At 32.8% G+C, this 14,443-nt stretch overlaps 2 protein-coding genes across 20 annotated transcripts in view; one reads left to right on the top strand and one right to left on the bottom strand.

Annotated features, from left to right (window-relative positions):
- LOC123712842 (kinesin-like protein unc-104) overlaps nucleotides 1-14,443 on the top strand; it is an 80,655-nt gene that overhangs the window by 24,787 nt on the left and 41,425 nt on the right. For 17 of the 19 annotated variants that reach the window (XM_045666138.1, XM_045666145.1, XM_045666155.1 and 14 more), the window contains one exon: nucleotides 13,299-13,457. In XM_045666138.1, coding sequence (XP_045522094.1) covers nucleotides 13,358-13,457 — 100 coding nt within the window. In that variant the 5' untranslated portion in view covers nucleotides 13,299-13,357. Of the gene's footprint in view, nucleotides 1-10,762; nucleotides 10,876-11,184; nucleotides 11,200-13,298; nucleotides 13,458-14,443 lie in introns of those variants that run through there. The other 2 variants (XM_045666137.1, XM_045666139.1) reach the window with 2 other exon arrangements.
- On the bottom strand, nucleotides 890-4,279 carry LOC123712844 (15-hydroxyprostaglandin dehydrogenase [NAD(+)]-like). The gene is made up of 5 exons (XM_045666159.1): nucleotides 4,135-4,279; nucleotides 3,138-3,374; nucleotides 2,057-2,230; nucleotides 1,372-1,523; nucleotides 890-1,091 (listed from the first exon to the last, which is right to left on the bottom strand). The coding sequence occupies exons 1-5, from the start codon at nucleotides 4,228-4,230 to the stop codon at nucleotides 944-946; spliced, it is 807 nt and encodes a 268-aa protein (XP_045522115.1). The 5' UTR covers nucleotides 4,231-4,279; the 3' UTR covers nucleotides 890-943.

Raw genomic sequence — 14,443 nt, 5'->3', positions numbered from 1 at the left:
CACTTCCAATTATCGTAAAGACGCCATTTTTCATCACAGGTAATGATTCGGTTTAAAATTGTGTATATAAATATGTAAAACCTTCATTATTGTGCCGGTTCAGTAATCTAACGCAGCAGTCGACGCGCGTTTGCCGGTTTGCTTCAGTCAATTCGTGACCCCACCTTTCAAGCTTTTTAATCTTCCCAATTTGCTTCAAGTGAATTAAAATAGTTTTATCACTAACACCGCAGCCTGCAGCTAACTCGGACGTGGTTTGCGATGGATCCGCTTCCACAATAGCCTTCAATACTTCATTATCAACGTGGGTCACAGGCCGTCCGCGGGGCTTGTTCTGCAGGTCGAAATCTCCAGAGCGAAAACGTTGGAACCAAAAACGAACTGTGTTTTCTTTTGCAACATGACCGCCATACACATCATTCACCATTCGAGTCGTTTCCGCAGCACTAGTGCCACGGCGGAGCTCATACTCGTAAATAATGCGATACTTTAAGTTTTCCATTTTGTAAAATGAGTGACGCAAACACAAAAAAAAACAAATGAATGACGGTCACCGAAGCACAAATACATGAGTAAATAGCTGTACAAATTTGAATTTGAAATTCTTAACCAAAGGAGGTATTTGAGGTCAAAGTGGCCAGTACGACAAAACGCCAATTTCATATGTAAGGACCTAATATCTTTCAAAAAAATATATTTTGCCTTAACCGTAACTGAACATTCCTAGTAAAATTCTTCCAGTAGCAATTTTTTTTCTCAATGAAAATAGAATTGACGCAAAGAAATTTTAATCTCTGTATTATAAGAGTAACATTAGTCTTTCTTATTTAATGAAGATATTTTCAAAAAAATCTTATTAAGATTTCGATTATTAGATAAAACTAGAGAGAAAATGCGATTAACGTATAATGAAACAAAAAATGTATGTTATTGGATTATAGTATTACAATATAAGTTTAGCCAAATCATTGAAGATATTTTTAAACGTATCAGTTATGTCCTGTGCTGGTTTATTTTTAGCTGATAACCAAATTGAACCGCAGTCACCTTCTTTGTACATTTTAACTACTGCGTTGACCGCTGATTCCACTCTGAAAATAATATTATGGTATATATTTCCCCTATTCTAAATAATTTTAACGAGTTTTTATTTCACATAGCTCAATATAAGATTTATTAACAAATGTTCGATAACTGAAATTATAATACAATTTTGACTGATACGAAACCTGTTCGCTAGTTGTGAAAGTGTTTTTGAAGTCATGCGTAGTTTTGAGCTTATATACCAGTAAGAGATGGCTTTCGTAAACAATAAGCTTCGCACGCAAAGTGTAATAATATTCCTAATGTATGTAAAATGTAAAAACTCACTTCTGGGTGTTTGGTTGGGTAGCAGCATAGAACTCCTCAGCGAATTTCTTGTCAAAGGCTCTGTCTAGTAGATTGTGTAATAGGGGCGTATCTGTCGGCCCTGGGCACATAGTCAAAATGCGGACACCTGTACGTTCGAAGAATGGCGGTTCCTGTGAAAGAACTTATGTTTGGACAAGAAAAACGTCTTAATTGGTTCTAATTATGTTAAGTGAGTAACGGAGATTATGTGACAGAGTCTCTTACGGCCGCTTTCCTATACTCAAATCAATAATCCAAAATTATCTAAAATCCAAATTTAGCATATATAGATTGATACATACCAAAATTGGATATGTCGAATTCAAAGATATTATATAAGAACGATTCATCGATCAGTTATTGAGAAGTATTTTATGAGAAATGGATTGAAATATCAATCTCTAGTAGTAAAATTGAGTAACATTGAGTTTAGAAAGCGTCCGTTAGTGTATGAGTTAGTTTGTGTTATATCGCATATGTGTATAATGTTTTAACTGTTACGTTAATTATGAGCTTTATAGGAGTTGGCCTATTTTTTCAATATTAATAGCACATATACATGAGACTTCGTACATTCCACATCTATTACAACTACAATAGAAAATGATTTTGCTTAAATTATATGAAAACATTTATAATATTAATTGAGAGATAAAATTATTACCGCAAGACTCTGACTAAAATGTAGGACGGCCATTTTGGATCCACAGTAAACTGGCATTGTAGGTAACTTGAAAATTGCAGCGGTGGATGCAATATTGATGATTGTTCCACCGGCGCCTCCTTCGTCTGTGCGCATAGATTCAACCCCTTTCATGGTGAACGAAACTAAACCTTGCTGAAAGGTGTTAAGGTGTTTTGTCAAATAACTGTTCATCGATGTGTCATAGGATAAATATAGTACAGCAAGTCTTTGTAGATATTTTCATATTTTAGTATCAATATATTTATGGTATACTAGCTGCCCCCGCGAACTTCGTTTCTCCTTAATGTGGTTTTAGTTAGCCTTAATACCGTGACACGAAAGAATAATTTCTCTGTATTATCGTCACTATAATTTAATTTGATTTACACTTCGGTCTAAGTAACACGTGGTTGGCTATGCTAACACCAAAAATTTAAAAAGTAGAAATAATTGAATTTCACCGTATTTCGTCTACTACGAAATAAATTTAAGATTATTTTATACTTTAGCCTCAATAACACGTGGTAATCATGATATTGAATTGTAGCTTAAATGACAGGTTTGTCGGTTTACCATAGCAGTGCCATCTATTGATTACTTACGCAATCCAGTCGAAAAGTATCGACATCTGTTAGAATCTTTTGGAGTTAACAGATAAATGTGACTGTCAGTTAATTATAGACAAATCATTGCTCAAGTTGTGCCAATTTAATTTAAAATCGGTTAAGTAGTTTAGGAGTCCATCGCGGACAAACATCGTGACAGGAGATTTATATATATTAAGATTACGTAGAACGCATCAAAGATTTACAGAAATAAGTATGGAAAATTATTTGCAATCCCCAGAAGTGTATACTTATTTTGTTGGCGCCACGTGAACCGAGTGAACAAAAGTAAAATTAAAAAATTTAAGTCCTTCACCACGGCATAATTTTAGTCAGTTTACGTTTTTTTTGAACGTATTATACATTCGTAGTCGTGTATTTTTACATATATAAACAAATTGGTCAACATACGACTAAAGAAGAAAATTGTATATTATTGCTAAGGGTTTTCTTACCCAGTTAACTTCACATGATTTCCGCCATAGATCAGGACTATCGCTCATAATCCCCGCATTATTGATGATCACGTCCAGCCTTTGAAAATCTTTTAGAGCTTTATGAAAAGCGCTCTTAATGTCATCTTCGTTGCTGACATCGCATTTTATGAATACAGCTTTTCCTGGATATGTTTCATTGAGTAACGTTACAAAGCTCACCCCGACAGACTCAGCGACGTCTAATATTGCTACTTTCTGCAAATTAAATTTTTATTATATGTATATTTCACTGAGCAGAGTTGGCCTAGTGGTTTCAGCGTGCGACTCTTTTATATGACCAAACATCTTCAGAACTACCTTAATGCTTAATGCATTTAATAGTTTAATATTAATATCAAAGTAATAGTAATAATGACGTGAGACGTGATCTTAAATTATCGTGATTCATGTGCACTTTTTATTATTTTATTTTTCATGTACCTTTTTTAGTTTGTTTTTTTGTTCCTGTTTTGTCTTAATAACTATATGTAATATGTATTATTGCACTTCTTGCCTACTACTAATGGAGAAACTATACATTAATAACAACTTAATACATTTTTTTCCCACAGTGGTTGCCTGGAAGAGATCGCTCGAAAGCGATAAAGCCGCCAGTTAATTATGTTATTTTTTTATATTTTTATGCAACGAAATGGTAATAAATAATAGTTAACTATTATGGTATTATGAAGTTTGCTAATTTTTTTTGAGACATTTGACACATTTATGTATTTGAAATGAAGAGTTTACCTTGCTTAGATTATGGTAGACCTGACAACCCTATTTTAGTCTTATATATTTAAAAAGTGCATGTACAAAAACACTCACATACTATTTATATATAGTTATATTATTAAAAAAAAATATTGTCAATTCTAATATCCCTTGTAAAACAATATCATATTGCTACGGAATCTAGTCAGGTCTAGGTCACTAAGTGGGGCGTCAATACAAAGCAGATTAATAAGAAAATTACCTTAGCTCCGAGTTGTAAAAAAGTTTTTGCATACTGCGCTCCTAAACCCGACGCACCTCCGGTGATTAGAAACGTTTTGTCTTTTATATCCCACATTGTTATATGAACAATGATGTGTTCGTGGAATGTATTGTATCTTTATAGTATTAATATCTATTATCAGTTTGATAATGTTTACGATGCAATTGTCCGGACGTTAATACGTGTTCCACATTGCGAGTGAAATAATTTGATACGATATGAACGTTAATAACAGGGGGCAGTCTTAGGGCTAGAAATGGCCTCTGTGTGTTGGATTGTGTCCCCTCGCAAGCCTTTTAAAGGACTTTCGATAGTGATCAGTTCCCTCAATGAGATAAATAGTGACAACTATATATTTGCAATAATTTGTTGTGGGACATTATTTTTAAGTATTTTCATTAAAATTTGTATTTCATTCATTTTGAAATGCGTCATTTACTTTACTTGGAGCGAAATGCTCAAGAGAGATACACGATAACGAGGTAGAGACAGAAATCTATTAATTTTTGATTAAAAAAAACAAATTACTAGAAAAATAATTGGGCTTGTTTGTTGATAGCATAAAAGTGATGTTGTTTCATTATTTAGTTTGTATATTTTTAAAATAAAATGTATGATGTTTCAAAACACATTACCAACCCACGCCAAATTGATTTACAAGATACATACTATATCATATACCTATTATATACTTTATTACTCTTAACCTAAATGCCTCTAAGGCTGCATCACAGTAGAAATTAATGTACTTATAAACTAAAGTCAAAAACGTATATATGTGCCAAAATGCTTTTGGATTGTATTTGTACAATGCGCTATCGAGTTAATGGCAACTACAGATACCCAGAGCTGCTTAGAATTGTCCCATATTACAAGTGCGTATACCACATAACCAAAATAAGGTGTCTTTACGGGATCAGTATCCCGGTGCTTACGCCGGCCATAATTGTGACCCAGATTCAAACGATTATTTGATACTTGTCGGCCGACCTCTATCGCTGTCATCGGCTTTCTCCCCAATGTTAATGTACTAGCTATTTGAGCCTTGTGTATATTTGAGGTTCTGAAGACTAATCTTTAGAACTTACGTCGTATAATTACGGCCATGTAGGTGATTATGCAAGTCTGTAGACACGGGTCCTCTTGTTTTCATATAACATTCTTAATTAGACGGGACGGGAAGAGTGTCAGGAAAATATTGCATTAAAATGGTTAAATAATAATTTAGTATTAAATCTATCTTTAGATCTTGATTGACATTTGAGTTGAGTTACACCAGCTTTATCGGTATACAGTGGCTAATAAACTTTATCTAAGCTTTTAATTGAAAATGAATAAAATGAAAAGCGCATTGTGTGGGATGGTGTACACCCACGTTGTGTTCTAGATATTTCTCATTGCTGGATATAAAGCTATGTTAGTCTACAATTCAGGCCATTACATAGATCTTAATAGATTCTTTCAAACGAGCTGTTGTTAATATTGTAAATCACTCGTATTCATGAACGTACTATAAGCGTTACATATTATTTTTTCTCATGACAAAGTTTTGTTTGACTGATTCAATCTTAGTACGTTTCCGAGTCAAGCTCGTAATTTTGTTAATAAGCGCTTAGATAAAGTATAGGATTTAGTGTGGCAGATTATGTTATATTCGAAGTGGTGAATTTATATATACTTTAGAGGGACTTTCGAGAAGTCGATAATTATAAAACACGAGAACTTTCCTTAATAGATACTGTAAGTAGTGGACAATTTCTTATTTTAAGTATCCTTATACTAATAAGATAAGAGTTAAATTTCTTATTAGTCTTAAGTTAGACTAGATCGTACTGTTCCATGATGTTTCAGTAAAGAGATAATGTATAAAAAAATATTTTCCTTGTATAAGCAACCAAAACAAATGCAATAGTTGACACTTGTTTTTTTTCTGTTATAATAAACTTTGTTTGAGAAGGCAAGCCAACACTGATTTAAAATGGATAACATTAAATAACCACTTAGGTTACGATATTATATGTAACGCATACAAACGGAATCGATTAATACATAATGTATGTCACGCGAGGGAAAAGTCTGATGTGTATTCATTAATTTAAGTTATTTAGTTTAAATTAATTGCCTATGTTTAACTTATATGTGTGCGAATATCGGTGGATTCTAACCCCGTAAGAAATTGTTTTTAAATAAAGGTAATTGTCGTGGGAAAAGACGAAGACCTAGTCTTTTTTTGAAATTATTTAGTATGGACAAGAATAGCTAATATCAGAAAAGAATTACATAAAACGGGACATATTAAGTTTTATTTATATATTAGTATTAAGATTTCTTATGTACCTTAAATAAGTGTTAATATATTTTACTGCGTGTCAGCAATAAAGGCCTAATAATATTAACTTAGCGTAAATATAATGATTATATCAAACATTAATCCATGTTAATAGAGGTAAGGTGTTTAGGGTGAAATAGTTTTCCTATATTTCTCCTATTTATTTAAAACATCGGCGGACGAGTCTCGAGAGAAACAAAGGCTTGCAATATAGCCCGAAGGCTGTAGCCTTGTGCCCGAGTGGGAGGGATAAAGCTCAAGGATTACTGTGGCAGCAATATTTATTCGGTATTTCGTTGCGGATATATGATGATTTTTCGTGTTTGTTAAAAAAGGAATGTAACTGAAACTTGTTTAAATTTTTTTTTATAATATTATTAATTATTGCGTCAAATTTTTAACTTACTTTATATATAGTTCGTAAAAAATTCTTAAGATAATTCGTGTGGGTCTTTCAGATAAGATAAAACTTGTTCGATAAAATGTGTTTTCGATTTTTTATCAAAAATATTTTATATTGATATGGCAGTTTGTCATTGCTAGTTTTGAATGTTCTATCTTTTGTTAAAGTAGGGTTGAGCCGTGTTAAGTCACAAGATTAAAAAAATATTAATTTGAGAACGGAAATTGTATTATTTAGAAACATCTTTCAAGAATAGAGCGTATTAAGAGCCGGCAACGTCCTCTGGCATTGAGAGCGTCCACGATCATATAACATCAGATAATCTTCTTGCTCGTTTGCTGCCTGTTCTATAAAAAAATACTAAGAAGTTTTGACTACAATTGGTTTAACATTTGTTACCATGCCATCTATTGGAAGTAACAGTAACACGAAGACTGATTCAGTTTCTTTTGATTATATTTTTTATTTATTTATTTTACAAAATAATATAATATAATCAGAATATGTTACATTAGAAAACCGCTGTGGTTTGTATTAATGTATCCATAGCAGTATTGTTTAGGAGCGCGACAATTGCATATAAAAGTAGTTTTTTAATTTACTGTTTATGTTGGTTAGCGTTAGGCTATCTGATTGGGTGGACCATTTACATATCTCTTGCCATATACGTTGTTTGCTCTCGATTTACAGAGCCGTATTTGCGTTACCACACGAGTCTGTACGTCGAAAAAAAACTTAAAACTGTGCAGTTAAAATAAATTTAGATAACGCCTTTTGAATTATTATACTTTGCACCTCAATTTGAATAAATCAGCTATATGGCTGTTTTGTTTTTGAGATTATATTTGTAGTAGGCGTTTGAAAAGTGTAAGCCGCTCAGATATTAGTTGGATTCATTACTTTTAATTGCCACAAATGTACACTTAATACAAATAAATGTATATATGAAAATATTTAAAACTTTTACTGCGTTTAAACGGATTTAACTATAACAACTTACATCACCCACATCCATTAACAAGTCAAGGTTAATTTGCTGTGATGGCTTTTATTGATCACTGATTGTGGTATCTGTTTTTACTCCCCAGGCGTGGCTAAGGCATTCAAGGTTTCAGAAGTAGGATTAATACGAAATTTGGTTGTAAGTAGTGATAAATGATGTATATTATGGCAGTTATCAACTTAATGATAATCCCGATGTCCTGAAGCTCTTTTAGTACTGCAGGACAAAGTTCTGTATTGCAAACCAGCGGCTCTGACGGCAGGTCTCTGTGACTGAGACTGGCCAATTACGCGGGATAGGAACGTAGTGTGCGTAGACGCAAGTGCAAGTGCTTTTTTTATCACTTTTATAACTTGTTAGATACGAATGGCGTGGTCATTCGAGGCTCGGGCTTTTCAAAGTTCTTCAAATATGAAGAAAAAAAACTTCATATTTTTATTGAAACGCATTTTTTTTCGGTCCGGGGTTTGAACTTGAAACTCCACTTTGTTAGTTAATTTTTCCTCCGTTCTAATGCGTAAAGATGGGACGCTATTAGGTGTTTCAAGAACATATTTTTAAACAAATTGCTGTTTTATATATACATTTCAGACACACACACACACATATATATGTAATTATTTTATTGTTTTTTTGCCAATAACTAAATGTTTCAATAGTATATAAGATCTTCTTCATCTATTTTATAATTCTAATCCTACGTTGTCGCAACAATCAAAAGAAAATTGAGTTTAAGAAATCTTTATTAAAGAAAATTTTATTGGAAAAGTATTGTTTCTCCATAGGGATCGCGTGTTCTAGGTCGCACTTCAATTTTATACGTCTAAAATCCCACGGCGTCCATCTTTCATAGATGTGAAACAAAAGCGCTAGAAAATTGCGAACTTGACCTCAACATTAAGGTTATATTATTTGTAATATTTCAGTAGTTTTCATATATTTATTCCTTCAGGTGAGAGAAAAGTTTTTAAAAATATATATAAAAAAGTTGTTTTATTTAGTATTATTAGCTTATTAGGTAGGCTAAGTAAAAAAACATGTTATATATATAACATAAAAAGTATATATTTGGGCGAAACGAAGTTAGCGGCTGCAGATAATACATTTAATGCACGGTTAATTTTTTATCCAATAACTCTAAGATAAAATGTATGTTTTTTTAAATACATGCTAAAACTATACTAGACACAGCGCATACTTACATCTCTCTAACACAAACTAACGCGTATTATGGTCCAGTTACATTTGTTATTAGTTTAAATTTAACTTTTAGAACATACCATCACATTTACATCTGATTATTAAGTGACATGAGGATTCGTTTATTTTCAAATTTTATTAAATAAAAAAAGGATTTGTTTCAATAAATACTCGTGATTAGAGAGGGACCTAGACTTAAACATAGTCAATCCTACTTTACATGATATTCAGACTCACACACTTTCTTGAAGTCACGACCATTCTCTGTTATTAAGACACTTGGCTCTGGCTTTAAATATTTCTCATGTGAAGTATTTATTTATTTTATTAATTTATTAAGACTTGCAGAAACACATTTGATACAATTAAATGAGAAGGATGGCAACTTGCGACTTATCGCTTTCAAGCGTTATCTACCAGGCAACCACTATATAACGTTTCTTTATTTTCATAGACATTTGAAGAAAATTTTAATATTTCTTTTTCGATCTTCTTTTATGAATAGAAGTGGCGATTTATTACCTATCTAAATAGATAACTTACTTACTTAGATAACTAAGTTATATAAAAAGGCCACCAGTGTTACTTGTTAGGCGGGTAAACCGAAATTCTTGAAGACAATCAGACAAAAAGCTGGTCATCAGGCGAATAATTGCAGACGTAAATGATTTTGTCACAGACAAAGACCTCTTTTTCTTCATCTACTGTGTATAGATACGATTTACTCGGAATCCCAACGCTCAACGTCAAACGTATTACCAAAGAAGGTTCAAGGAACTAGTTTGAAATGTACAAATCTATGACGCAGTTGTATCGATTGTCGACTCACAGATGTCTGAGAGAAAGAAGGCTTTAACTGCTGTTCATTTCGTTTAAAGTTTTATATATCTATTGAGGAGTTTCGGATATACATGTTAAAGTTTTCTAAGACATGTAATTTGAAATATCGTGAATCGGCAAAATCGAAATCTTGTTTAATTTCTTACATCCATAGACAACATTACACACAGAAGTCTCATAATCGATGCTGAAACATTTTCATATTATATGAGACAAACTGTACGGGACAAGATTAATGCGGGGGTAAATAATAATCGGCCTTGCGAAAAAATTTTGTTTCCCTGGGATCATCGTACCTCTCCGTTTTATCTTGAGCGTAATTGTACGCAACTTTATTATTTAATATTAAACTGACTCGATTTTCTAAAGTCTCCTTTGTTTTCATGAGATATTTATTGGTAGAACGTACATAATTGTAAAATGTCGGTAGGTAATTAAGAGATTTTCACCGAATACCCATTGTTTTATTGCTCAGGAATGAGGCGATAAATTGAAATTATTGTCTTTTAAGGACCTCAATTACCCGTTTAGTAATAAATGAATTTAACATAATTTACTAAAGAGTAACGTTGCAATTCATAAGTGGTAGTTTCAGTTAACTAAACGCAATAAAAACATCTAAAAATATCCATAAATTGTTAAAATGTGATGAAATTAGGGCTGAACTCCGAATCAAACGAACATTCATCGTCGTATATAACGTTATTTGCGGTGTGGGATGCGCGGTGACATTTTCGCGCACCACGGCCCTAGATCGAAGGCCCTGGAAAGGCAGCACGCATGCGCGCCACCATTCCGCCAATGCCTTGGCCGTCCTCCCGCAGTCGCATCGCGCACCCGACGGCGACGCTATGCCGGCCCCAACTGCGACTTGACCTGAGCACCACGCTCTAAACGTTAGAAAACAACGCAACTCAACTCTACACCCTCGTCCGCGAGACCAGGGTAAGTTTTCACCTTTGCAGCCGAGGTTCCAGGGTAGGTGGCGCCACTGCGCGATGAGTCATCTCTGCGACGACGTTTTATGGCTGCCCCTTCGATCTTGTGTTTGCAGGCGGTGTTAGATGTGGGTTGCAGTGCTGATTACGTAAGTGGCGTGCATCGGCCGTGGCGGCCACTTTCAGTTGTGTGCAGTCGTTCGCGACCGAGGAGCGCTTTGAAAACAATCACTTCGCTCCTACATTCTGTGCTAAGCTGTGATTTCGTGAGATGTGCTGTGAAAGTGCTAATTGACAGTGTTTTTTGGATTTTGCTTTTATTGCGTCATAGGTAGGTGATGTTTTTGGTATATAAGTGGGACGACATCGTGCAACATGAAATGAAATCGATGATTTGTGACCTTTCCAAATCTCTGTTGTGAGTCGCCGGCGCATTTGGTTTAGTTGCCTGTCAGAGCGTAACGGGTCGTAACGGCAAAAATTTTATAAACGTTCAACTAATATTAAATGCCAGTTTTTTAAACACGTAAACGCAAGTATTGATTTAGTACACAGTTACGTAAATTGTTGAACAAGACATTTTTATTATCATTTATTATTAGTTTCACTTTTTAGTTGAAATTTATAACACCTAGCATTAGTTATATATATAGTAAGTTTAATTTACATTTTTACAAATATTTGTTTAAGATTCTACATAGAATTACTTGTCATCTAAAGAATTACAAAAGCATGATGGAAAGATAATAAAAACTAAAATATAATAAAAAAGTAACGTCTTAATCTTTAAAAACTAAACAAAGAAATAAAAATACAGCACACGTTTTATAAAATATAATTCTAACGCCATCTAGTGACAGAATTATATAATTAAAATATACTTAATATCCTCAAAACAGATTATCAGACGGCATTTTGTATGTCAGAAAATAATAATAAAAAGTGACAACAATTTTTTTATTCGAGAATTGGGAAACGCAAAAGGGTCATATAATAAATCAAGTTGGAACACCATCTTGTAAATAGGTCAAGGAGACTTGAATTTCTTCACGTCTTGTGAGCTTAACGCTACTTGAGAATATATTGATTGAACTATGTACTTGAAATTAAAAAAAAATATATAATCAAGAATTTTCGATTCAAATTACTTTGAAAATACAGTCAAAATCTGATATAATATACATCGACTACTTATGTTTGGTCGTAAAAATCGATAGTCGTAACTAACAGCCGATGACGTTGTTAAACCTAATGCAAAAGAATTCAGCTGATACCTTTGATTTTGTACTATAGTTATGATAATTAAGATTTATAGTTTACTAGGAATTTGACGTATTACGTTATTTATAATTTTAAACGAAACTTTACCAAAAACCGTTACAATTTACAACTATATCGGATCTTAAATGTGTAAAACAAGTTTTATAGCTTCTATTAAAAAAATAAAAATAAAATATATACAATTATGTGATGGCTGAAATTACCGCGAAAACCAAAAGATTTTTTTTATTGATAACTATGGATTTCAAACATTTTCTTTAGTTATGTTGAAACCTGTCTTCAAGACTTTATAAAGACTATTGTTTTGAAATAGCTATGATTGGTCCTATGTACACATGATATCTTTTTACATAACAAAGCGTACCTATGTAGTTTAGTTTAATTCTTATTTCTGTTTATCCAATAGTATATTCAGTTTTACGATTAAAGTATTTACTTAAAATATGAGCAATATTAAGCACCTAAGTCTAGACTTATTCATAAAAAATAAATTAGTACTTGCTCAGTTATAACTGAAGTATTCTTCTCTTTTAATCACAGTTACACAATTTATGATTTAGTGTGTAGTAAAAAATAATATACAATGTTCTTTATTTATTAAACTTTACTACATCATACTTAATACTAAACCTACTGCATATTTTACAAAATCTTCCATCTAAAATGTATGACAATGGAAGTAAACATAAGTGTTTCATAAAAGAAATTAAAAAATACAACCAAAACATATACAAGATAAAATAAGCATACAATAAAATTTGCAGAAGTTTTTGGTAAAGTAGGAAAAACATAGAATTAGGTTCGAGATAGGCACCCAACAATGCTTTCTCTAAAACCGATCAGACATTTATAATAATTGTAACATACACTTAGTCAAATTAGTTTAATTTTTTTTATACGTGTTAATCTTTTTATGCCATCGTGGAACATCTAGCTTGAGACTAATAAAACAAGGAAGAAAATGATATTTAACATAAGAAAGTGTCCAATAACACTTACAGTCTCTATTAAAGGGTTACACTCTGTTCATGTGTATTATTTTCTACTTACCACTTATCAATAATATATAATAAAAATTACGGTATTTGTTTATAAGTCCATACCCATATATAAATTAACTTCCTGTACTCATATAAACTGTTGTTCCAGGCACAAATCGGCACCAGTACCGATGCTGTAAGGCGCAGACGGTTAAATAAACAGCCGCCATGTCGTCTGTGAAGGTGGCGGTTCGGGTCCGCCCCTTCAACTCGCGGGAGATCGCGAGGGAGAGCAAATGTATTATAGAGATGTCCGGCAATACCACAGGTAAGAATATAAATTCTATAGTATGTAATTCTTGGACAGACATTACATGTGTGTCTCTTCTCTTGGATAGTCTGTTATTTGACCTTATCTTATCTGCATTGTAAAATTTGTATTATATATTATTAAAATAAATATTATAATAAAAAGTACCCGGCCGTAGCTGTATAAATATTAATGATCTGTTCACTTTCACGCGAAGCTGCAAAAGGTATGGCGTAAGAAAGGATTTTCAGTAGAAATAGCAACGTAGAAAAGTTATTAGAATATTGTTAATGGCAAATGAACAAGGAAATTTATACAATATAAATCTTCATATTGATACAGCCTGATAAAATCGTAGTTAACATTCTTAATAAGAAAATTATGCGGTCCCAAAAAAGGCATTACGAGGCAAATAGCTACCAAATGAATGTTTATGAGTGCCTTATTTAATTTATCAGTCCTTCTTTTCGGCGGTTTGCCCTAATGAAGAGTGACATTTATTACGCCGTAAAACGTTTTGAAGAACCTTTGCGATAAAGATATTGTACTTAAAGTTAATTTTAAAAATGTCTGTGTTAATGTTGGAATATTGAAGAAAATACAGAGATTCTAATAGAAGACATGGATTATTAAGGTTTAAGTTGACATTGACATCCGATCAGAAATGTTCCAAGCGTGTTCGTGAATACATATTTGAAAGCTTTAATGGATTTCATATATATAGGTAGACAAATATTGTCTTGGTCGACTAATTATCCTTAATTATTAACTTTCAAAAATTTCGGTTAATAATTCAAATATATAATAATAAGTGTCAGCTGTATCTGTGTATACGTAGTGTGTGTATTAGCAAGCTGCATTAGCTAAGATATATGTGGCGGACTACCTAACAACCCTACGGCTCCGGAGCCCTACGGTTATATATATATATCGTACTACGGGATGTCTGCCACCGAAGGTAACAAAGGCAGCCGGATTATGATAAGAGGTTCATGGTGGTGGGA

The sequence above is a fragment of the Pieris brassicae genome, chromosome 8 (genome assembly GCF_905147105.1).
Source record: "Pieris brassicae chromosome 8, ilPieBrab1.1, whole genome shotgun sequence".
NCBI classification, from domain to species: Eukaryota; Metazoa; Arthropoda; class Insecta; order Lepidoptera; family Pieridae; genus Pieris; species Pieris brassicae.
This window is presented reverse-complemented; position numbering and strand designations above follow the sequence as displayed.